The 25,674-nt window shown below is 48.7% G+C and overlaps 2 protein-coding genes across 2 annotated transcripts in view; both read left to right on the top strand.

Annotated features, from left to right (window-relative positions):
* LOC144324987 (uncharacterized) overlaps positions 1-25,674 on the top strand; it is a 48,531-nt gene that overhangs the window by 1,794 nt on the left and 21,063 nt on the right. The window contains 3 exon segments of the mRNA XM_077916681.1: positions 1,336-1,489; positions 4,258-4,602; positions 4,605-5,024. Coding sequence (XP_077772807.1) covers positions 1,357-1,489; positions 4,258-4,602; positions 4,605-5,024 — 898 coding nt within the window. The 5' untranslated portion in view covers positions 1,336-1,356.
* On the top strand, positions 22,350-23,357 carry LOC114604423 (endogenous retrovirus group V member 2 Env polyprotein-like). Its single transcript, XM_077937052.1, has 2 exons — positions 22,350-22,650; positions 22,765-23,357. Exons 1-2 carry the CDS (start codon positions 22,350-22,352, stop codon positions 23,355-23,357), a joined length of 894 nt encoding a protein of 297 aa, XP_077793178.1.

Raw genomic sequence — 25,674 nt, 5'->3', positions numbered from 1 at the left:
GGGAACATTTGCAGATGGGAGGAGCACAGGGAGAAGAAAAGCCCTTCTGCATCTGCAGCAGCACAACTGGGCCACTTCCTCTGCCCCAGATGCAACAAAACGTGTCTCTCCCCTATTTAGACTAAACAAGTAGACGAACTAATGTGAAAGCAGATTTCAGATCTATCCTCAGGAAATGCTAAACAAGGATAAAAGACTCCTTCTCCCAACCTTACTGGACAAATGAGGAGGGATTATCAGTCATTGGGTGGCTTGTACTATTAACAGAGGACATGGAACGCATAAAATCCTTTTTGGCTGACTGCAATAAAATTCTAACCATCCTGAAAGGTACTTGTAAAACCTTCTGGGGAAAAATCTAGCAGAGCGTCTGTGGGTTTTGATAAACAAGAAATGGAAATTGGTGCAGTCTCAAAATAGGTGAGCTCTTTCAAGCTACCCTAAGCCTTTCGGAATCTTGTCACAAGAGGAGTGTAAAGCTCACCTCTGGAGTTTATAAAGGGTATACATGTTGGTTTCTGCTCTCTTCACTCTGCAGCGAAGTGCTTGTCACGGGACAATGTTTTGCATTCCATAGTCAGAGTACTGTTGGGTTTCCCACGGGAATGGGAGACTGGATGTGACGTACACTGGTTTCCTGTTTGTCACTGTTTTCTCGGTGCTCCGAGGAGAAGGAGGTTGCTTCTCTGCTCTCGCAGAGGCAAGATGCATGTTTGTAATCTCTCAGCATTGAAGCGTAGATAAAGTAAAGTTAAGCATGTGGCATGTACTGCTCATCCTTCCGCTGTGTTCAGGACTCTGCAAAAACAACAATACATGCCTGGTGTTCTTAAGAACACCACAGATTTAGGACATGTGGAAGATCAGACTTTGATGGCTTCCATGCCAGGGTGGGGGCCACATTTTGAGATTGGAGACTTGCGAAAATCGTGTATAAACACACACAATATTTAAGGGGGAGTGGTGTATTCATCTCATAATATTTCAGAAATGTGGCATCACCAGCTCCTCTGCTTCCACATACAGATTTGGTCCCCAGGCAACCCCTGACAGAGGCAAATAGGACCACAACATCTGCCTGGCTTGCAGTGAGAGAGCTCAAAGAGTGTGAAATGGGATCTACTCTCCTGTCACTACTGTGCAGGCCATGCCAGCCTTAGGAAGTGGAGTGAGGAGCAACCAGGTGAAATTGGAACCACTGGAGATGTTTAGAAAAGGGGCTTCTGTTGGAAAGGGGCTGCCCCATTTGTGCTTCTCCAGGGGCAGGAGAATATCTAGGGCAGGAGAATCCCTGCAGGGCCTCTGAGGTTCCCTTTGCTTCTTCCTCTCTCCCAGGCTCCTCGACTCATCAGAAGGATGAAAGAGACGGATCCTGCAAAGCTAGCGAGGATGGAAGGAGGAAGATGGACAGTTGACCTGGTCAGGTTGTCTCCCGCATCCCTCCCCACAACCTCTGAGTGTTCCGTCCCAGGGATCTCAAAGAGATCTGGTGAGTTCCAGGGGAGTGGAGATGTGGACATGGATGGATGGATGGTTGGAAATTAAAAAGGATTTGGAAATTTGGTCAAGATTGAAACTTTCCTTGTCGGGCCGAATCGCAGCTATAAAAATGAATGTATTGCCGAAAATGTTATTTTTGTTTCAAACCCTACAGATCGTGGACAGAGTGGAATGTTTTGGAAAATGGCAGAAGGACATATCTAGGTTTGTCTGGCAGGGCAAAAAGCCCCGAATAAAATTTAAAATACTAACTGACTCGAAAGAAAGAGGGGGGTTTGCCCTGCCGGACCTGAGGCTGTATTATGAATCCGCAGCCTTCTGCTGGTTGAAAGATTGGTTCCTGTTGGAGAACACTGATGTCCTAGATCTGGAAGGGTTCGACAATGCTTTTGGTTGGCATGCATATCTGTGGTACGACAAGGTGAAAGCTCACAAATTGTTTAAAAACCATATTGTCAGAAAAGCAATTTTTGCGGTCTGGATGAAATACAAAGACTTACTAGAGGGTAAGACCCCGAGGTGGCTATCACCGGTGGAGGCCAAGGCTCAAAAAAGACCCAATATGGAGGCCCACTGGCCAAAATATTGGGAAATAATTGAAAAAAGTGGAGATAATTGGAAGTTGCAGAGCCAGGACAAATTAAAAAACAAGGTGCGAGACTGGCTACATTATGCTCAAATTCAAGAGGTTTTTAAAATGGATAAAAAAGTTGGTTTCCAGGTGGAAAAATCGAAATTGGAGACGGAACTGTTAGAACCAAAGACTAAAATACTTTCGAGAATGTATAACTTGCTGCTTAAATGGAACACACAGGATGAGACAGTTAAATCTGCTATGATAAAATGGGCACAGGATGTCGGGCATAACATTATGTCCGAGGACTGGGAAAGGTTATGGAACACCGGAATGAAGTTTACGGCATGTAGTGCCTTGAAAGAAAACATTATGAAAATGGTATACCGGTGGTACATGACCCCAGTCAAGTTAGCTAAGATATATCACCTGTCTGATAATAAATGTTGGAAATGTCAGGAGGCAGAAGGGAGATTCTTCCACGTCTGGTGGACCTGCCCAAAAGTGAAGGCCTTCTGGGAAATGATTTATAATGAACTGAAAAAGGTATTTAGATATACCTTTCCCAAGAAACCAGAGGCCTTCCTCCTGGGCATGGTGGACCAGAAGGTGTCAAAGAAGGATAGAACTTTGTTTATGTATGCAACTACAGCAGCAAGAATTCTCATTGCGAAGCACTGGAAGACACAAGATTTACCCACACTGGAAGAATGGCAGACGCAGTTGATGGACTACATGGAGTTAGCTGAAATGACTGGCAGAATCCGAGATTTGGACGAGGAAACAACAGAGGAGGACTGGAAAAAAATTAAAGACTATTTGCAAAAACATTATAAGTTGTATGAATCTTAAGATTCATACGATTAGGAAATGTTATGCTTTAGCAATTTGATTAAGTAAATGATAAAGTAAGTGATAACAAAAAAGAGGAGGCATTATGAAACAAACATATTATGTTTATTTTAAAGGTACTAAAATTGAGTTACAACATTTTGAATTTGGAAACATAATAATTGAAAGTCACAGTAAGTCATGAAATAAGGTAACAAATTGCTGACATTGGTATTGTAAAGAACGCAAGGGTTGGAAGATGTGAGGAGGTCCAATTGACAGTGGTAAATTATGGAAAGTGGAACTGTTATATATCTATTTTTTTCTATTTTGTATCTTCATAATTTGTTTCTTGTTTCTTACTTCTGTATGCCCTTGAATTTATGAACCTATGAAAAGAAACGCAATAAAAAAATATTATAAAAAAAAGGAGCTGGAGAGGTATTGAGGCTTGCTCAGTTTGGGGGTGGGGGGAGGCAGGCAGGCGGATGGAGATGGAGAAGGGGAGCACCTTTTCAGGCTCCTCCACCTGCCTGCCTGAACCTCCACTGTTTGGAGGGAGACCAACAGCGTCTGGGATTCTAACATCCCCACTGTGAACCCTGAATGGAAGGATATAAACTCTTTCCTCTGTGAATGTTCTCCATCTAGTCATGCCTTTTTAAACATGGACCAGACTTGTCTAAACCTCCCAGGCCTTCTTAAATATTGGCTTCAGAGCTTTTAGGGAAGTTGAAACTTCTGTGAGGTCTGTTGTTTTGGCTTCTGTCTGCATTTGACTGACCTCGGAGATGGAGTGGATTCCAGGATTGAGCCAAACAGAATCTATCCCAGATTAAAGCCAAGCAGTATGTCAGTTAATACCAATCAACAAAGGCAGTGAAAACCATAGTAAGGCCTCACACCTAACTCTCTCCAGTTCTTCCTCTTTCACAAGCATTTATTAACTTTGTTCAATAATGGATGTGAACCATGTCCCCTTCGCTCTGAGTGGGGTTTGGGTCCAGGACAGCGATGCAGAGTTTGCATGACTTACACTACCATGGCAGTTCATTGCTGGGGGAGGGGTCAGGATTTGATGCTTCTGTGTCATCTGCGCCCCTGTCACAGTATGCTGGCAGTGTGGCCCCACCAGTTTCAAGAGAGTCACGTGACCCGCAGGCGTGCAGAAATGCTGGGGGGGGTCAAAGATGCCACACATCGACAATGACATTAAGTTAGACTCCAAGGATGTCTGCTTGAGGCTGAAACAGAGCACTCTCAAGTCTTGCGGGGGGGGGGGACGACTTTGTTCAATAATCCGGAGCGCCATTTCTTTCCGAGCCTCTAATTAGCTTCTCTTTTCATTGCAGATGGTGAAGAATTGGAAGAGAAGAACAAGGGGGACCAGAACAGAATCCACATAGCAGAGAAGTCATATAAATATTCAGAGTGTGGAGAGAACATCCGTCAGACCTCCCAGTCCACCTCCCATCAAAGAAAGAGCTTCGTTAGGAGGGATAGCTTCACTTCACATGAAAGAACAAAGAGTAGGGAGAAATTGTATCAGTGCAGAGAATGTGGAAAGAGTTTCACTTGGAAGTACAGTCTCGCTTCCCATCATAAAATTCATACAGGAGAGAAACCCTATAACTGCATGGAATGTGGAAAGAGTTTTAGTTACAGCTACCATCTCACTTCCCATCAAAGAATTCATACGGGGAGAAACCCTATCAGTGCTTCGAATGTGGAAAGAGCTTCAGCCGGAAGGATCATCTCACTTCCCATCAAAGAATTCATACGGGGGAGAAACCCTATCAGTGCTTCGAATGTGGAAAGAGCTTCAGAAAAAGTTCCCATCTCAGTTATCATCACAGAATTCATACAGGGGAGAAACCCTATCAGTGCTTTGAATGTGGGAAGAGTTTCAGTCGAAGCACCAATTTCACTTCCCATCAAGTAATTCATACAGGGGAGAAACCCTATCAGTGCTTCGAATGTGGAAAGAGCTTCCGGGAGGGGACTAAGCTCAGTATCCACCAAAGAATTCATACCAGGGAGAAACTTTTTCAATGTCAGGAGTGTGGGAAAAGCTTCAGTCTCAGGGACAGTCTCACTTCCCATCAAAGAATTCACACTGAGGGACAACCAAAAAGGAAAAAAGGAAAAATTATTAAACAACCCTTGCAAAACACAAGTGTATAAAAAAGAGAAGGGGGGAGAATAACTAAAAATACCCTTTATAACCTTTGTATCATATATATCATATCATTTATCAACCCATAGAAAGGCAGGCTCCCACAGCTCTCCCCTGGGTGCCCCCCTCTTTTCCCCATCTCCCACCCTGAGAGATCTTTCCTTCCCTGCATTCCTTGCAGGTCCCTCCCCCCTCTTCCTGTTTTTGTTGTGGTTGTTTAGTCGTTTAGTGATGTCCGACTCTTCATGACCCCATGGACCAGAGCACACCAGGCACCTCGGTGTTCCACTGCCTCCCGCAGTTTGGTCAAAGTCATGCTGGTAGATTCGAGAAACAGGTATCTTCTTGTTTTAGATAATTTTTAAACCTTTATTATACCGAAATTTTAAAAATACATACTATCATGGGAATTGGGGTTGCTTGTGTGTAAACCTCCACCTGCTCCAAACTGCATGAGGCGGTTGCGTTTTCCCCGGCTGAGCAGCCCCCCTTGGGCACGACTGCTTCAGTCGCTGGCAGAATCCATCAGTGGGCGTTTCCTAAACTTCTTCCAACATAAGAATTCCTTCACGGACAACCTCCGTCTCGCCTCTCTGCGCGGAAGCTTTCTGCGCAGAGTGGGTGTCCCCACCGGTGGTCCTCCACTCTCCTCACTGACCTCACTTGAAGAGTCTCGGAGCCTCCCCTCTGAAGTGCTCTCAATCCCTTCTTTCATCCTGGTGTCACCTTGGCTTTCTTCCCCAGCGGAAGCCCTCTCTCCCCCTGTACGGGTTCCCTCTCCGGCATCATTGGGGAGCCTAGCCTCTCCACTCTGCTCCGATGTCAGTTTCCTGACACATACAATATAAAACATTACATTCAAACATTACAGATTATGAATACACAAAAAGTATAAATGAAAGAAAAGAGAGAAAGTAGAAGAATTGAAAATGATGTTATTTACGATAAAGAAAAGCCTTCCGACTATACACATTGTACTATTTTGAACTTAAATTTTTTAGTTTCCTAAATCTTCGCCCCCACACACCTCACATTCTCCTTTTTGGTTCTAGTTTTCTCCAATATTTCCTTATATGAAAGGACTCATTCGATATACTGTTGTTACCTGCTCTGAGCCCGGCTTCGGCTGGGGTGGGCAGGATATAAATAAAATATTATTGGACTTCCAGGTTAGCGTGATCGGTTAATGGCGGATTCCCTCCGAGCTCCGGAGGGAATCGGCTCTACTGGGGACGGGTCTTGCCGCGGCGGCGACGCGGAGACCCTCAGAAACCGCAGGCGCTGAAGCCTGCAGACTTGGTGACTCGGCGGGCACCTTAAGCGCCCCCCGACCCACGAATAGCCTTTTTAAATGCTTCGGAGAGGGTACGGAGGGTGGCGTGGTGCTGTGAGTTGACCGCTACCTCAGTGGAGTGAAGCCGCGAGCCATGGCCGGAGAGCGCTGACTTTTCCCCCTGAAATTCGGACCTGAAAAGAAACAACCCGTGAGTAGAACGGAATTTGGACTTAAAATTTATTTCCTTGAATTCGGTACGACCGGGGGATGTGCTAAAGGGAAGTCCGCACCCCCTCCCTACAGATTATTTAAAGCAAGAATCGGATAACTAAGGTGGAGAGATCACTTTCATCCCTGTGAGATAAAAGATATTAATTCCATGATTGGCATAAGAAGTTTTGTGTTGAAGAATAAGAGCTGATTTTTAGAAGCTTTTGTGTAACCCCCCCCCCCCCGGACCCGGGAGCGCCCTGTGTGTGAGAGCCTGTTGAAGAGAAATAAGGAGTTTGACAGCTGTCAAACGAGCTGTCAAAATTAGAAAAATCTGTTATATACTACCTCTGCGGATTAAATCTGCTACATTTGAATTTAAGTTGTTGGAAACAAAGAAGGAATAAATAACAAAGTAATGGACTGTTGGAGAAGGATTACTAAGTAACCAGAATCCCTCTAGGGGGAATTCTGAGACATTACAATGGCTGCAGATGGAAAATTACAGGCTGAGCTGGAAAAAATGTTCTTTCTCGTGGGAAAGTTACAAGACCAGAGCACAGCTATGGCTACAGGGATTGCGACCTTGATTTCTAAAGTAAGCAATTCTGCTGACTGTGTTAAGGACTTGTCTGAAAAAAACTCTGCAGCCGAACTGGAAAAGATATCTTCAGAATTAGATGAGAGGGAAGGAGTGGAAGAAGTACAGGTGGAAAGTACCAACAAGAAGCCTACATTGTTTAAGATGAAAGAGGGAGCCCCTGGAACACTTGGAATATCTGGATTTAAAAGAAATAAGAAATAGGATTGGGGCTACCCTTCTGAATATGGAAAACTGGTTGGAAGAAACTTTGACTTTATTGTGTTAGAGCTCCTTCGAGACTTAATGACCAACATAAAGGACTACCAACAAAACCGGCAGAGAGGGACGGACAGAGATTTGAAGGCCTCGGACGTGAGAAATCCAGGCTAAGAGCTGTTATTGTGGACACTTCTTTGGAAAGGTATTGAAACCAGGGAAGGGAGGGGGTGAGAGTGAAATTTCAAAAAAAAATTAGGACTTTTGTGTTTAGTTAGTATGATCAATATTTAATGTAAAAATGGGAAATTTGTGGAAGGGAACCTGGGTCGACCTTAGAAAAGGATCAAATGCTTATAAGAGATTTGTATAAGATAAATCTGGTTAATTAAGAAGAGCTAAGTTAAAATAATAATAATAATACTCTAAGGATGAGAGATAAGAACTTGCTGAGCTAACTATTGGAATGAGGATGTACGAAGGGGAGGTGAGGGGAAGTCAGGGAGTGTGGTTAAGAAAATAAGGATTTGAAATTATACATGTTTTGTTTTTGTCTTTGTGTGTTTGTGTTGTCTATATAAAATGTGAAAACCTAATAAAAATTATTTTAAAAAAATATAAATAAAATATTATTATTATCTGCCATAAAGCTTTTGTTATCACAGTAATCTTTAAGATATTCTTTGATTACTTTCCATTCTTTATTACCATCTTGTATTGTATTTCCTCTTACTGTTCTGGTTATCCTTGCTGCTAATAATAATAATAATAATATACCCCGCCCATCTGGCTGGGTTTCCACAGCCACTCTGGGCGGCTTCCAACAAAACACTAAAATACAGTAACCTATTAAACATTAAAAGCTTCCCTAAAGAGGGCTGCCTTCAGATGTCTTCTAAAAGTTTGGTAGTTATTTTTCTCTTTGTCATCTGGTGGGAGGGTGTTCCAAAGGGCGGGTGCCACTACCAAGAAGGCCCTCTGCCTGGTTCCCTGTAACTTAGCTTCTCGCAGTGAGAGAACCACCAGATGGCCCTTGGAGCTGGACCTCAGTGTCCGGGCAGAACGATGGAGGTAGAGATGCTCCTTCAGATATCCTGGGCCGAGACCCTTTAGGGCTTTATAGGTCAGCACCAACACTTTGAATTGTGCCCAGAAACGTCCTGGGAGCCAGTGTAGGTCTTTCAAGACCGGTGTTATATGGTTTCGGCAGCCGCTCCCAGTCACCAGTCTAGCTGCTGCACTGTGGATTAGTTGTAGTTTCCGGGTCACCTTCAAAGGTAGCCCCACATAGAGCGCATTGCAGTAGTCCAAGCGAGAGATAACCAGAGCATGCACCACTCTGGCGAGACAGTCTGCAGGCAGGGAGGGTCTCATCCTGCGTACCAGATGGAGCTGATAAACAGCTGCCCTGGGCACAGAATTGACCTGCGCCTCCATGGACAGCTGTGAGTCCAAAATGACTCCCAGGCTGCGCAGCTGGTCCTTCAGGGGCACAGTTACCCCATTCAGGATCAGGGAGTCCTCCACACCCACCTGCCTCCTGTCCCCCCAAAACAGTACTTCTGTCTTGTCAGGATTCAACCTCAATCTGTTAGCCGCCATCCATCCTCCAACCACCTCCAGGCACTCACACAGGAACTTCACCGCCTTCACTGGTTCTGACTTAAAAGAGAGGTAGAGCTGGGTACCATCCGCTTACTGATGAACACCCAGCCCGAACCCCGTGATGATCTCTCCCAGCGGCTGCATGTAGATGTTGAAAAGCATGGGGGAGAGGACAGAACCCTGAGGTATCCCACAAGTGAGAGCCCAGGGGTCTGAACACTCACCCCCCAACACCACTTTCTGAACTGTAAGTATGCTGGCAATTTGGTTTGCCATTTGAGTTTTGAGGGGATGGTTTCGCTTTTCCAACTTTTCGCAATTAGAATCCTGGCAGCAGTTGTGGCATAGATAAATAATGGTCTATTTGACTTCTTAATTTCCGTTGTCATGATTCCTAACAAAAAAGTCTCCGGTCTCTTGGAATGTGTGAATACTGGAAAACTGTCCTCCTTTATGTGTCCTCCTTCATTCAAAATAAAGGAATCTTAATATAAAACATGGGGCTCAGGCCAGCAGCCAGTGGCAGAGCAGTCAAGCTCCCTCCCACGCTGCGGACAAAAAGCCGAAAAGGCCGCAACGTGCCCAACAGAGTATGCCAAAAATGCGGCCTAGCCTGGCGGAGGGGCCAAAGCTCTCCCCCGCCCCCCATCCAGGCAAAGCAAAGAAGGCTGGCTACTTACCTCAATCCAGCCGCCTGGACACGCTCCTGATCTTGGAAGGAAGAACAGCAAAAGAGGCTTGAGCAATGGAGTCATCCTCTTTTCTTTTGGCCTTAGGCCCACCCCCGGCCGGCCGTCCATTGTCCTCCCTGGCCAAGGGCAGGTCAAAGGCCGGATCAAGCAGGTAGGTGGCACCCGCCCAGCTGAGCCCCGCTCGGTGCTGCAAACCCCGCCCACCTGTGGGGAAGGGAGGGGGGATATTCTGGGATGTGGTGCAAAAGTTTTAAAAGTTAATGTCGCCCCATGCTCAGAGTTCATACTATTTGAACCTGTTGCGCAACAATAAAGGCTCTAAGTCTACTGACTGCTGTTTTGCTCCAAATTACTTGGCTGGAATTTCCTTCTTTTACTGACCACATGGACCAGTGGGGGACTTGTACCCCAACGAGCTGGGCTGCTGAGTAGTCTCTCAACCCAGAGTTTTCTTTCACAGAGGCCATATAAAGTTCCTTTCCCCATTTGTCAGGAGCCTGGTCTCCATTTGGGGTTCCTCCTTCCGCACCCCAAGGTTCCTCCAAGGCCTTGGGAAAGGAAACTGATGCAGGCTCTGGTTGCTGCCCAGGGCCCTGCAGGGGATTCAGGCTGGGGGGGGGGGGCTGTCTCTTCCTCTGGCCATTGCAGCCCCCAAGAAGACCCTCAGCAGACAACAGCCAAGCTTGTTTCTTCTCCAAAATGGCTTCCTCTTTTGAGGCCGCTTGCCTGGCCTCTTCCAATGGAGAGGCCTCCTCTGTTGGGCAAACATGGCGAGGAAAGAGGCCGCCCTGCGGAGGCAAAGCCATCATGGCAGGAAGGCGGCTGAGGATACCCCGTGAGCGCTGGCACCCAAAGGTGCCACCCTCCTTCAGCCAGGAGGAGAAACCCCAAAAGCGTGGGACCCATGTGGCCCACAGGGGAGCCATGGCATCTCTGGGAGTGGCTGGGGCCTCCAGAAGATACAATATGGTGTTCCTGCCTATTTCAGAAAAGGGTGGGAAATGCCATCTCCTAGCGCTGCTGCCCCTGTGGGCTCCTCCTGGCCATGGGGGGTGGGGTGGGACCCAGCTGACCCCCAAACAATGGGGGAAAGAGGAATCATAGAATCATAGAATCATAGAGTTGGAAGAGACCACAAGGGCCATCGAGTCCAACCCCCTGCCAAGCAGGAAACACCATCAGAGCACTCCTGACATATGGTTGTCAAGCCTCTGCTTAAAGACCTCCAAAGAAGGAGACTCCACCACACTCCTTGGCAGCAAATTCCACTGTCGAACAGCTCTTACTGTCAGGAAGTTCTTCCTAATGTTTAGGTGGAATCTTCTTTCCTGTAGTTTGGATCCATTGCTCCGTGTCCGCTTCTCTGGAGCAGCAGAAAACAACCTTTCTCCCTCCTCTATATGACATCCTTTTATATATTTGAACATGGCTATCATATCACCCCTTAACCTCCTCTTCTCCAGGCTAAACATGCCCAGCTCCCTTAGCCGTTCCTCAGAAGGCATCGTTTCCAGGCCTTTGACCATTTTGGTTGCCCTCCTCTGGACACGTTCCAGTTTGTCAGTGTCCTTCTTGAACTGTGGTGCCCAGAACTGGACACAGTACTCCAGGTGAGGTCTGACCAGAGCAGAATACAGTGGCACTATTACTTCCCTTGATCTAGATGCTATACTCCTATTGATGCAGCCCAGAATTGCATTGGCTTTTTTAGCTGCCGCGTCACACTGTTGGCTCATGTCAAGTTTGTGGTCAACCAAGACTCCTAGATCCTTTTCACATGTACTGCTCTCAAGCCAGGTGTCACCCATCTTGTATTTGTGCCTCTCATTTTTTTTGCCCAAGTGCAATACTTTACATTTCTCCCTGTTAAAGTTCATCTTGTTTGTTTTGGCCCAGTTCTCTAATCTGTCAAGGTCGTTTTGAAGTGTGATCCTGTCCTCTGGGGTGTTAGCCACCCCTCCCAGTTTGGTGTCATCTGCAAATTTGATCAGGATGCCCTTGAGTCCATCATCCAAGTCGTTGATAAAGATGTTGAATAAGACCGGGCCCAAGACAGAACCCTGTGGCACTCCACTAGTCACTCTTCTCCAGGATGAAGAGGAACCATTGATGAGCACCCTTTGGGTTCGGTCAGTCAGCCAGTTACAAATCCACTGAGTGGTAGCATAGTCAAGTCCGCATTTTACCAGCTTCATTACAAGAATATCATGGGGCACCTTGTCAAATGCCTTGCTGAAATCAAGGTAGGCTACATCCACTGCGTTCCCTTCATCTACCAGGGTTGTAATTCTGTCAAAAAACGAGATCAGGTTAGTCTGACATGACTTATTTTTCAGAAATCCATGCTGACTATTGGTGATCACAGCATTCCTTTCTAGGTGCTCACAGACTGTTTGCTTAATGATCTGCTCCAGAATCTTCCCTGGTATTGATGTCAGACTGACTGGGCGGTAATTATTTGGGTCCTCTCTTTTCCCCTTTTTGAAAATAGGTACAACATTTGCCCTCCTCCAGTCTGCCGGGACTTCGCCTGTTCTCCAGGAATTCTCAAAGATGACTGCCAGTGGTTCTGAGATCACATCTGCCAGTTCTTTTAATACTCTTGGATGCAGTTCATCTGGCCCTGGAGACTTGAATACATCTAAACTAGCCAAGTATTCTTGTACTATCTCCTTAGTTATTCTGGGCTGTGTTTCCTCTGCTGAATCATTTGCTCCAAATTCTTCAGGTCGGGCATTGCTTTCTTTATTGGAGAAGACTGAGGCAAAGAAGGCATTGAGGAGTTCAGCCCTTTCTGTGTCCCCTGTTTGCATTTCACCATCTTCTCTTCTGAGTAACCCCACTGTTTCTTTGTTCTTCCTTTTGCTATGAACATACCCATAAAAGCCTTTTTTGTTGCTTTTAACCTCTCTAGCAAGCCTGAGTTCATTCTGTGCTTTAGCTTTTCTGACTTTGTGTCTAGATGTGCTGGCTATTTGTTTGAATTCCTCTTTGGTGGTTTCCCCCCTTTTCCATTTTTTGTACACATCCTTTTTTAATCTTAACTCAGTTAAAAGTTCTTTAGATAGCCACCCTGGCTTCTTTAGGCACCTTCCATGTTTCCGTCTCATTGGTATTGCCTGAAGTTGTGCTTTTACTATCTCCCTCTTAACAAACTCCCAGTCATCATGAACTCCCTTCCTTTTAGTATTACTGTCCATGCGATCTCACCCAGCACTTCCCTAAGTTTTATGAAGTTGGCTTTCTTAAAGTCAAGAAATTTAGTCCTAGTATGCTTGGCTGCTCCTTTCCGCTGTATAGTAAACTTCAGAAGAGCATGATCACTCGCGCCTAATGATCCTTCCACTTCTACCCCACTAACCAGGTCATCAACATTGGTTAGGACCAGATCTAAAATGGCTGTTCCTCTTGTTGCTTCTCCCACTTTCTGGACAATGAAGTTGTCTGCAAGTCCAGTGAGGAATCTGTTTGACCTTATGCTCTTGGCTGAGTTTGACATCCAACAAATATCCGGGTAATTGAAGTCCCCCATTACTACTATCTCCCTTCCTTTTGCATGCTTGGCCATCTGTTCCAGGAAGGCATCATCTATGTATCATCATCTAGAAACAGGAAGAGAATGAAGAAGAAGCTGGGAGGGGGAGCAGCCAAGACTCAGGAGGAAAACTCCCTCAGGAAAGTGGGTGAAAGTCGGTGAAGAAAGAGGATTGGCCAGCTGTCTAATGCAGAGGCTTCTGATTGGTCCAGCCCCGCTCTGGGGTGGGAAATGGGGTCAGATGGTTCTGGGAGCCCAGTATAAACTGGTTTTCTGGCTGGAAACACAGGGAAAGGATGGCAGGTGTCCCTCTTGGTTTTAATTGGCGTTGGGAGAGTCCCATGGTGAGGGGCTGCCCCCTGAGAAACATGCACCCCTCCCTCTCCCCACCTTCCTGGGCTTCCCCATTCCTGCCTGTGGGACTTTTATGGGGGGGGGGGCTGTTAGACAAAAACTGTCCAGGGGATCTTGCCCAGAGGGATTCAGATGTGAAAGGAGTCACAGCACTGCACGGGCAAAGACCCCCCAACCCATTCTGGAAAGAGGGAGTGCGCATTCCAGTTCACATCACAGATAATTTTATTAGGTTAAACCGTCCGAATATCCCTCCTCCAGTTCCTATTGGTTACGAAAATACACTTTACAGGCTTCCCGCAAGGCCTTCTTCATTTTTGCTCCTTAATATGTTCTCCCATCTGTTACATACATTACTTGATCATTCAAATTAGCCATTTCTCCCACAGAGGTGTGTTCTATAATATTCATGAAGCGTTTGAGCATGTGCACTCATTCTTCAGCTACCACCTGCTATTTCTCCTTGTTATCTCGAGTCACCTCTCAAGTGTAAATCTGTCCCTCTTTCAAGGCAAACCACGGACTTCTGACACGTTCTTCACTTAGTTGTAACACCAGCAGGGAAAGGCGCCTCTGAGGGAGTATTCCCACTTGTCGTGTCCAACATCTGCTTTGTCTCATCTGCCTTGTCTCATCTGTAGTGTCTCTGAAGGAGTGATGGAGCCAGACTGACGCCATTTCTTAAGCCAAAAAGCCATCTTATAGAGCATCTTAGAGAGCAAGCTAAAAAGCCAAAAGATATTTCTCTTCGCAAAAGCAAGACTGCAGCTATGCAAAACCAAGTGTGGTTAGACAGTTTGCACCTGTAGCAGACTGCTGCCACAAACAGGAAAGCTAGCTCACCGCAGAAGCATAAAAGTAGATTCAGGCAGAAAACTGTTAAAACCACAGGACGTGCTTCTGAGAAAACAGGTGGCTGAGGGTTTACTGGGAATTGTAAAAGAGGTCAGACAGTTAATAAGCCTAGAACGACATCTAGTGGATGCAGCAGCTTGAAACAGACCAAGGCTGTCGCCAATTCTGATTGGTAGAGCTTTTTTATGAATATGCATAAGAAGTGTTAATCATTGGCTAAAGGGGGGTGCTGAGGGGCTGAACCTTTGCTTTGCCCGAGGGTATAAAAACTGTCTGCACCTGAGGGGAGGGGGGCATTCTCTCAATTTTCTGAATGTACCCATTTGCTTTTGCATTTTTGTCTGACAAAAATCCAATTGAATAAAACTTTTTTTTTAAAACTTACTGCTGCCTGTCTTTGCATTTCTGGTCTATATCCTGAAGTCCCTAACATTTCTGGTGCCTAGGTGATTCGGATTAGGGACCTTAAGTCCCCAAAAGACCAGAAGGCAGCTTCCCTTGCCCTTTCTGGGCAGGGACAGCGGGGGCCAAAGCCCAGCCGCGATCTGGCGCGCACCGAACCCTTTCTTCGGAGGATAGTGGCAGGCATCTTGACCCTTGCTGCACCCTGGGAGAGGAGGCAACGGATTGAAGAACCGAGGTTGAGAGGACAGGGCAGCCGGCTGGGGTGAGTACTTGGGGAAAGTCCTGTGGAAATAGGGAGACCTCCTTTTAAAAGGAGAAGGGAGATATTGATCACATCTCCAACGTGGCGTGTGGCTGTGAAGGGAAAGTCCCTGACAGTCACCCACGTTAAAGTATTGGGAAAAAGGAAAAGGGGGGAACTGGGAGGTTACTGTATCGTGTAACGTCCAACGAAAGAGGCACTTCTTGTGCATGTATGTTAAAGGATGTATGTATGAGTGTATGAGTGGCCAGGGCTTAGCGTCCCTTTGGTCAAGCGTGAGTAGGGCCGCGAATTTCTTGACAGGGCGACCTCGTTCAAGTCTCGGTCTGCAGCAAAAGTATATGTTTGGAAAGAGTGACATCGTCCGGGCAAAGTGTGAATTGAGTCTGTGAGTCTGTGAATTTTTGGTGTGGGGACGTTGCACAGGGCCATACTGAATATGGGAGGGGGAGGCTCGAAGGGTCCAGTAACTCCCCTACAATGCATGTTAGATAACTTCAAGAAAGGATTCGCGGTCGTGCAAAGGGCAGATGAGAGTCCGGGCGATTTCTTGGAACGCCTGGTGGAAGCTTACAGAATTTGGACCCCCTTTGATCCCGAAGCCCCTGCCCATGAGTTAATGGTGAATGCCGCCTTCATAGGACAATGTGCCAAAGACATCAGAACAAAGATCCAAAAACAACCCGGGTTCCAGGGCATGTCTAGATCTCAAATTATGGCCATTGCCCAGAAAGTGTTTGAACAAAGGGGAGAGGTTGAAAAGAGGGGGGGAAAGCAATGGATGAAGGAAAAGGCAGCAGTGACAGCCGCGGCAATGGCTCACAACCCAGGGACCCGAGAGGTCCGCCGCAGCCATTCAGAGACCCGAAGCCGGGGAGGAGGCAGAGGTCAAGTTTTAGGAAGAAACCAGTGTGCAGTGTGTAAGCAGGAAGGTCATTGGAAAGACGAATGTCCTCAGAATCAGCCAGGACGGATGGGAAGAAACCGAGGACTGGAGCGCAGGGGCAGGCTAGTGGACGGACGATATGCCAGAGGGCCGGACCGGACAGACCTTGTAGGCCTGGCAGCCATGGAAAATCCCAAGACTAGGACAGACCAGGTTCCTCCTTTGTAGGCACTCAGCCAACCTTTTCAGGTTCCCACTCAGAACCCATGGTCAGAATCAAATTAGGGAACCGACTTGTAGATTTTATGATCGATACCGGAGCCCAATACTCGGTGATAACCACGCCCCTACAACGGGAAAGCCACAGAACAGTGAGCATAGTTGGGGCAACTGGCAACCACTCAAGGAAACCTTTTCTGCAACCCTTGGACTGTCAGATCGGGGGGCGACACCTGACCCATCAGTTTCTGTATATACCTGAATGCCCCGTGCCCTTGTTGGGGAGGGATGTCCTCTCCAAACTACAGGCTCAAATCACCTTCACCCCTAAAGGACCCGAATTGAAACTGCCTCCACAGGCGAGCGGCATAATGTCAGTCACAGTGCCTAGAGAGCATTCATGGGGACTTATAGCAGCTCTAGCCACAGAGCCACAGCCAGCCCCCTGCAGCGGCCAGATACCCAGCAATCTCAGAGCGCCATCAGGCGTCTGGGCTGAGGACAATCCTCCGGGTCTAGCCATCAATATACCACCTATCATAGTCAAATTGAAGCCTTTCGCAATGCCAGTGTCTATAAGACAATATCCCTTACCACTCCAAGCGGTGGAAGGCATTCAAAAGCATTTGGACCGCTTGCTCAAATATGGACTACTCAAACCCTGCCAATCTGAGTGGAACACCCCCTGACTTCCGGTCAAAAAGCCTCAGACCAATGACTACCGCACAGGACCTCAGGGTCATCAACCAAGCCACAGAGACCCTACACCCCAACGTGCCCAACCCCTATACCTTGCTGAGTCTCATTCCACCTGAAGCCACCTTCTTCACCGTCCTGGACCTCAAGGATGACTTTTTCTGTTGCCGCCTGGCCCCCCAAAGCCAACCCCTCTTCGCCTTCCAGTGGGAGGACCCAGTAACTGGTGCCAAGGGGCAACTCACCTGGACAAGACTCCCGCAGGGCTTTAAGAATTCTCCCACTCTCTTTGGGACAGCATTGGCAAAAGACTTGGCAAAGTATCCTTCCGTACCTGGCCACAAGGTGGTGTTGCAGTACGTTGATGACATCATCCTGGCTGCAGTGGACTATGAGACCTGTAGGGAGGGTACTGAAGAATTGCTCCACCTGCTGTGGGAGGCGGGATATAAAGTTTCCCGACAAAAAGCTCAATTGTGCCAGAGCGAAGTAAAATACTTAGGTTTTAATGTGTCACACCAGCAGAGGGCACTGCGACCCGAGAGAAAAGAAGCTATCTGTTGCATGAAGGAACCCACCACCAGAAAACAGTTGCGAGGGTTCCTAGGAGCTGCAGGGTTTTGCAGGATCTGGATCCCAGGCTTCAGTATTTTAGCAAAACCCCTCAACGAAAGCACCAGAGGAAGAGAAAGGGACCCCTTTGAGTGGGGACCAGCCCAGCAAGAAGCTTTTGAATCTATCAAACAATGCCTCATGGCCGCACCAGCCCTGGGTTTGCCAAATCCCGGGAAGGAGTTTCAACTATATGTACATGAACAGAATGGTGTGGCGGCTGGAGTCTTAACTCAGAAGCTAGGAAGCTGGAACCGGCCAATCGCCTATCTCTCCAAACAATTAGACCCCACGGCGAAAGGATGGCCACCCTGCCTGCGAGCGGTGGCAGCCACAGCCACCCTGGTTGAAGAAGCGGGCAAATTCACATTTGGCCAGGAAATGTACGTGAATGTGCCACATGCAATCCTCACCCTCATGGAATTAAAAGGAAACTATTGGCTGACCAATCCTCGCATGGCCAAGTACCAAGGACTTTTATGTGAAAATCCTAGAATACATTTACGGGTTGTCAACACCCTTAATCCAGCTACTCTACTACCCTTGCCAGACACGGATAGCGTGGAACACCATGATTGTCTCCAAGTGATGGATGAGGTCTATTCTAGCAGACCAGATCTGAAGGACGAACCGCTAAAGAATCCAGACGTTGTATATTACACAGATGGCAGCAGCTTCATTTTGGACGGCGTTCGGAAAGCAGGATATGCTGTAGTGACCAATGAGGAAGTTGTGGAAGCAGAACCCCTGTCCCCCGGTACCTCTGCCCAAAAGGCTGAGCTGATTGGACTAACCAGGGCCCTGCAATTGGCAGCTGGATGCAAGGCGAATATCTACACAGATTGCAAATATGCCTTCTTGACCCTGCATGCGCATGGAGCCCTCTGGAAGGAGCGCGGCTTGATTGGAGCCCACGGGAAAGCCCTGAAATACGGTCCAGAAGTTGAGACGTTACTGGAAGCTGTATGGGGCCCCGAAGAGATTGCGGTGATGCACTGCAAAGGCCATGGGAGAGGCCGGGACTTGGTCACTAAAGGCAACCAGAAGGCAGATAAAGCAGCTCGTGAAGCAGCTCTGATACCTCCGCCAGTGGTCGCCGCCGCCCTCATCCCAGAACTCACTCCGGACGACGTGAAGCCGTGTTACACCCTTGATGAACAACAGTGGGCGCGCCAAGAAGGAGGAATGCTCCATGAAGGATGGTTTCGCCTACCAGACAACCGGGTCTTTGTGCCCCAGCATCTGGCCAGTGTGATTGTCAAGAATTACCATGAGTCCACTCATTTAGGAAGCCCAGCTGCTAAAGCACACCTTGGGAGAATATTCTACATCCCCAACCTATCTCAACTAACTGCTGCTATCTCCCAAAAGTGTGTCTTGTGTGCCAAGAACAACCCGAGGCAAGGTGTGATGGCCTGGGATTCCGATTCGGAGGATGAAACAGAGGAATCCCAGCCTGCACAGGAGTCCCCGCCTCCAGGGCCGGCTGAACTGGGGCAAGGCCTAGATGCTGAAGAGCCTGCACCTGTGGCAGTGCATCAGGAGCTGGCCCCAGGTGAAGCCCTTCTGGCCCCAGAGGGGCTTGACGACTCAGTGGCCACAGGTGAGCCTCCTCCAGGGCCCAGTAACCCTTCGGCCTCTCCTGATCTGCAGAGGCTTAGGGCAGAGAGGCGAAGGGAACTGGTTGCCCCCAGGAGGAGTGCTCGCCTTAAGGCCAGAGGAGGCAGGGCTCCTGGGGGCCGGGACCGCCCCTGGCCTTAGAAGAGGATAAAAGCCCAGTCAGCCCAGCCCCAGGTTGCGGGAGCAACGTCGTTGTTGGCTTCGGACCTTCCTGTGTTCCTGATCCCTGCTCGGCCTCCTGTTCCCGACCATCCGGTGTTCCTGTTCCCTGCTCAGCCTCCTGTTCCAGCGTTCCTGTTCCCCGCCCGGCTCTCCGCCTCGGACCTCGCCCCTCTTCGTGTGGACTCTGCTACACCCACGGTACCTTACCCCCGGGACCAGCACACAAGGTCACCTTCCTCCACCAGGCATACAACACATGGGCTACACCCCTATGGAGAGCCTTATAGTGGACTACACTGAACTGCCTCCGGCTAGGGGCATCAAATACTTACTCGTGTTTGTCTGCACGCTGACAGGCTGGATAGAGGCATATCCTACCAGGACCGAGAAGGCCCGGGAGGTGACCAAGAAATTGTTGAATGAAATTATACCCCGATTTGGCCTCCCCAGGAGTATTGGCAGTGACAACAGCCCCGCCTTCATTGATAAAGTGGTGCAAGAAGTGTGCAGGGCGCTGCAGATCAACTGGAGGCTACACGCAGCCTACAGACCCCAGAGTTCCGGAAAGACCGAGCGGATGAACCGCACCCTGAAGACCCACTTGGCCAAGCTGACCCAAGAGACGGGACTCAACTGGATAGATGTCCTGCCCATTGCCTTATTTCGAATCCGAAGTGCCCCAGCCAAGAGACTGAGCCTATCACCCTTTGAGCTCTTGTATGGCAGGCCACCCCCCTTCGTCAGAGACATCCCCGCCAGTTTGGGGCGGGTGGGAGATCACATCACCTAGGAACAAGTGCAATCCCTGTCCCGTGTGTTTGCTTCCCTTTCCAGGTATTCCCTCGAACGCACGCCGTGTAGCCTCGCTGAACCAGTCCATCAGTTCCAACCGGGTGACAGTGTCTACGTGAAGGAGTGGAGGCACGACCCTCTCATCCCCAAGTGGCGAGGTCCGTACACCGTCCTCCTCTCCACCCCAACTGCGGTGAAAGTAGCCGAGGTGATGCCCTGGGTACATCACACGCGTCTGAAGAAGTCAGAGGGTGCCTGGACGTGCAAAGGAAATCCTGCTGACCCTCTGAAGCTGACTCTCTCCAAAAACCCCTGTGTCTGACGCTACCGGGAACGCGTTAGGCCACGGGCACCGAGATCCTGCGGCTGATCATCACCTTGTGTCTGACGCTACCGGGAACGTGTTGGGCCACGGGCAATGAGGTCCAGCGATTGATCCTCACAAGGACATTCACAAAGACTGTCCCCTTTTCTCTCTTCCTTTCTTTATTGCGTTGCTATATGTCTTATGGACCTATACCCTACCGAGCCATATCGCCCCTGGTGGCCTGCTGACCTCTGCTACGAATGGTTCGTCTTGCCGGTGGTAAGAGAGGGCGTACTCGTTGGTTGCTGGACGCACGGGTTGAGTGAGGTGGTAGCACTGCAACACCCCATTCTCCCACTGTGGGTCATCGTCCATGACACCGCACAGCGTACGTGGGTACTTCTGGTACGGGAACTTGCAGAAACGGTCGAAATCTATCGAATTTTAGACCGTTCTTGCTGTGGGGGGAGGATATCCAGTTGGTTATCGGGAGGTAGAGCCTTGTACCAACCCCATTTGCTCAACGAGGCCCGCACGCTGGTCCGGGTGCTACATCGGGAAGCAGAGCAACATACCAACTCCCTTTGGAATCAACTGTTACATCAGGAGGTAGAGCGGCATACCATTTGGTATACCAGGCCCTAATCTTGACCCAGGGGTGCATGGGTGGGAGCCCGAACAAGAGGCACATTGAAATTGCTGAACAAGTGCCAGTAAATCCTGCAGCGCCACCTGTGACTATCGTGGTAGCTCGGGCCACCCACAACCCCAGCCTACCCCCTGAACTACTAGGCCTGATAACTCCACACCTAATCCCCTTGGATGTGGCAGGCTATTCTTGTGGCTGCATAAGGGTTGCCACCCCAGGATTTCAGCCTCCATTTGCCCTGATCAGAGGTCACGTAGGTGACCGCCACCCAGTGGGCCCAGCAGGTAGACAGACAGGGCACATTTTCCCGGAGGAATCCAGACCCTGGTATAGACCCTGGAACACTGATGGCCAAGAGATAGCGGAAATCCTGGACATTGCATACCTCCAGGCCCAGGCAGGACTCCGCCAGTGGTATTTGGGCAATTAAGGGCAGAGACCTTCTCATATGCAAAGGCGATCCTCCCCTTTAGACCCATACCGAGAGGACTGGTCGGAGCAACAGTGTTACAAGTGGTTTGCCCGACCAGTTGACCGAAGAGGCTTCCGTCTGCAAGAAGGAACGTTACGGTGTGGCCACCATAGTTTCATCCTACGTGAACACCCCCACATTCCCTTGTGGCTGCTCTATAGAGCTACAGAGGTTCAGGAGTGGGCTTATCGACCCTTCCTCCTGATCCGGGGAATAGGACCAGCCTTCGAACTTTACAGAGTCTATTGCCATCCCTACAGCTCCTGAGGCCTAGCAGTATATCAGTCCCAGGCAGACGCTTTTCCCTGTGTAGAGTGGGAACGTCTCGTGTGTGGACGCTGTTCACGCCACAGTAGGGCCAGAAGTTAGCGGCCCCATGCCCTGGCCTTGGTGGACCCCCATCCCTTTTGGCTGCGGGGTTGTTCTTTTTGTGGTATTTCTGTGCTGGTGGTACGCTTCCCTGTTCTGGGGCACTGAAAATCCCTCAGGTCAGGATGAGGACTCACATTATATCATGCCTCCTGATGGTGTTCACCTCTCAAATGGCCACAGGGTGGAAGGGGAACACCTTCCTGAACATGACAATGACTGTAGCCAAGAGTTTGAACCGGTCTGAGTGTTGGGTATGTGTGCATGTGCCTATGCACCTGGGACAGGGGATCCCAATGACAGGGATTCCTTTTTCTCTGAATGAGAGTGATTTTCGTCAGCTGCTCTTTAAGGTCAGGCTTCTGAACACCACCTATGTGGTTCCCCAACACCATATTTGGAAACTTGACAGGGTCATAGAGGGAGGCCCGTGCATCCACAGGAGTGCACCACCCCTGAACGTTAGCTTTTGGCAGCAGGAATACCCCTGGATGCAGCTCCCGGCCGAAACCTTTGTGGGCAATCACTCAGGGTGTGCAAGTCTATACAATAGAACCCACAATGTTACGAGCCCGCACACCCTCCCCTGGACAACACCGGGGTGGACCAGAGGATGGTTTTGGCTCTGCGGTCACACGGCTTATAAGACATTACCCCGCAATTGGTATGGGACCTGCAGCTTGGGAACAGTGAATCCCGGGCTCACCATACATGACACCCTCCCGGGGAGAAGGCACAGCCGCTATCACAGGTCTTGGTATTCCCTGGCGGAAAATCCCCTGGAGGTCAGAGGTACCGCCTACTACTAGGCTCTGAGAGCATTCTTCCCGGGATATGGGGTTTTCGACTTGGAACGTGCTCTAGTTAATGTCTCAGCATCACTGGACATCTTTGCCGCCTCCACAGCTGATGCCTTAACCACTCTGCAGCAGGAGGTAGCGCAAATGGCCCAAATAGCCAACCTCACGGCTGAGGCCCTCCTGGCTCTTCAGATAGAAATCAGGCAAACGGCCACTATCACTCTACAGAACAGGATGGCTCTGGACTACCTACTGGCCAGCCAGGGAGGGGTTTGTACTCTTTTGAACACCTCATGCTGTGTGTATATCAATCAAGACCAACGAGTAGTGACCAATATTGAACAAATTAGGAAGTTAGCAACTATATACAACCACAGTGATCGTGTTGAGAGTAATGTTGACCGCATTAAAAAGCAGGCGGATTTGTATCACAAAATCAGTTTAGCTGGTGGAGAACTCCCTAGTATGTGGAACTGGCTTACTTCTTGGCTCCCAGGTTGGGGATGGTTAAAAGAGATTTTGCTTGTGATTTTATTTCTCTTTCTTACCTTATTGCTACTATCTTGCCTTTTGCCATGCCTTATTCAGCTTGTACGCCGAATGGTAAGCCGCTCAGTTGATGCAGCTACGCGTACCCATGTCCTGGCTCTTTATGATATTGAACTTATAGGTCCATCAAACGAAAATGAAGAACCGTAACCAGTCAGCATTTTCGTGATGGAAAGGGGGGAATGAAGGAGTGATGGAGCTAGACTGACGCCATTTCTTAAGCCAAAAAGCCATCTTATAGAGCATCTTAGAGGGCAAGCTAAAAAGCCAAAAGATATTTCTCTTCGCAAAAGCAAGACTGCAGCTATGCAAAACCAAGTGTAGTTAGACAGTTTGCACCTGTAGCAGACTGCTGGCACAAACAGGAAAGCTAGCTCACCGCAGAAGCATAAAAGTAGATTCAGGCAGAAAACTGTTAAAACCACAGGACGTGCTTCTGAGAAAACAGGTGGCTGAGGGTTTACTGGGAATTGTAAAAGAGGTCAGACAGTTAATAAGCCTAGAGCGACATCTAGTGGATGCAGCAGCTTGAAACAGACCAAGGCTGTCGCCAATTCTGATTGGTAGAGCTTTTTTATGAATATGCATAAGAAGTGTTAATCATTGGCTAAAGGGGGGTGCTGAGGGGCTGAACCTTTGCTTTGCCCGAGGGTATAAAAACTGTCTGCACCTGAGGGGAGGGGGGCATTCTCTCAATTTTCTGAATGTACCCATTTGCTTTTGCATTTTTGTCTGACAAAAATCCAATTGAATAAAACTTTTTTAAAAAAAACTTACTGCTGCCTGTCTTTGCATTTCTGGTCTATATCCTGAAGTCCCTAACATCTCCAGCAACTCAGGTTGTGAGACATGAAACAACTCCGGTTGTCAATATCAACCATTCCCCGAAGGGACCCCCTTCTTTTGGGTGTCGGTTGAAACAGAACCTCCGTCTTTGAAGGCAGGCATGGTCGCTTCTTTTCTCCATCGCCTTCGACCATGAGAGGAACGCAATGGGGTTGTGAGGGGGGCAGAGAGACGAGAGACCCCCCTGCCGCCCCTTTGTCTGAGAGCCCTCCTTTCTGCGCCCCTCACAAGAGGGTCCCTGTTGTGTCTCTGCCTGTCTCTGAGGGGCAAGAGAGGAGGAGCCCCTCCCCCCGCTGCTTCCTCCCCTCAGCGGCTCTGAGGGAAACGACTTTTCCCGCCTTTTCCCAACTGCCCGCCTTTCGAAATCTGAGCCTCGCCTCCGTTTTAGGCGCCAAGGAGGCCGGTTCCTGGCAGGCCAGGCTGCAGTATCCCTGGGCTGCCTCGTTTCTCGGGGGATTTCTTCTAATTCGCCCTCATTTCTCTTCCTATCTCTCGCTTTTCAAGCTTCTCTCTCTCTAGAAAGGCTGTCTAAACAACCCCTTCGCCACTGCCTGCATCCCTCCCAGCATTTAAAAGTCCGATTTCTTTTCATTTGCTGCGTATAATCCTAACACCAGGACTTTTATTCCTTCCTGGCAATGTCTTTTTTTGATTTATCTGAAGGTATAAATTACTGGCCTCAAGCTTTACTGATTGACCATTTTCCATGGGTCCTTTTTACGTGGGTCTCCTGCAAATTCAATCTCATTCCTGCTTTCTTAATACATGTGTTATCTTATGCTTTCGGATTTCAAATTTAGTCCATCACATTCCAGGTTAGAAATTTATAAGCCATATTTTAGAAACCCGAGTCTTTCTTTTCGCAAAGAAAACAACACAAGTCCAGCCCCAATAATTCTGACTTGCTCTTCTTCATGAGATTCCACCTGTGCAGGATCTCCCTGCTCCTTCTAATTCTTCCTCCAGAATTCCTCCGCTTTCAGAATCATAACTGACAACTTTTCCCTTTTCTTGCGAGGAATCCTATTTGGAATAAGGGAATTTCCCTTAAAAAAGGGAAACGTTGGCAGCCATGTTCAGAATCTACACACACTTTTCTTTCTTGGCTTTCCAAGTGAAGCAGATCCCTTCAGGAAACTCCCAGCAAAAGGGTCCCTATTGCATCACCTGCAGTTACACGCAGGGGTTTGTGAACCCTTGTATGTGTGAATGCACTTATCCCTGTGCATTTATAAGAGCACGGCATGTAATTTCGTGAGATCCGCACACTGATCCCATCACTTTTGGAAGCACTGCTATGCAGCCCCACCCAGGCTGGCTTACTCAGAAGTAAGTCCTACTCTCCGATGCAGGCAGGCATGGTCATTTCTTTTCTCTTCCACATCTGCCCCCCCCCTTGAGTCTCCCCCACCCAAAGGATCGCGTGTGCGTTTCATTCCTTGCATGGGACACTTTCTCCTCTATTTTTCCTGGGATGAAAAGCGGCTGCAGAAGCAGGAAAATCCGCTTGGCGGGGGGAAGAGAGCATTTTCGGGAGGGGGAATCTCCTGGCCGGGAAGCCGCCCCCTCCATCCTTCCCCCCCCTCGCTGAGCTGGGGGGGTTCCCCCCGGGGGGTGTCTT

The sequence above is a fragment of the Podarcis muralis genome, chromosome 12 (assembly GCF_964188315.1).
Source record: "Podarcis muralis chromosome 12, rPodMur119.hap1.1, whole genome shotgun sequence".
Classification (NCBI taxonomy): domain Eukaryota; kingdom Metazoa; phylum Chordata; class Lepidosauria; order Squamata; family Lacertidae; genus Podarcis; species Podarcis muralis.
Note: the sequence above shows the minus strand (reverse complement) of the source record. Positions and strands in the feature narration are given on the sequence as shown.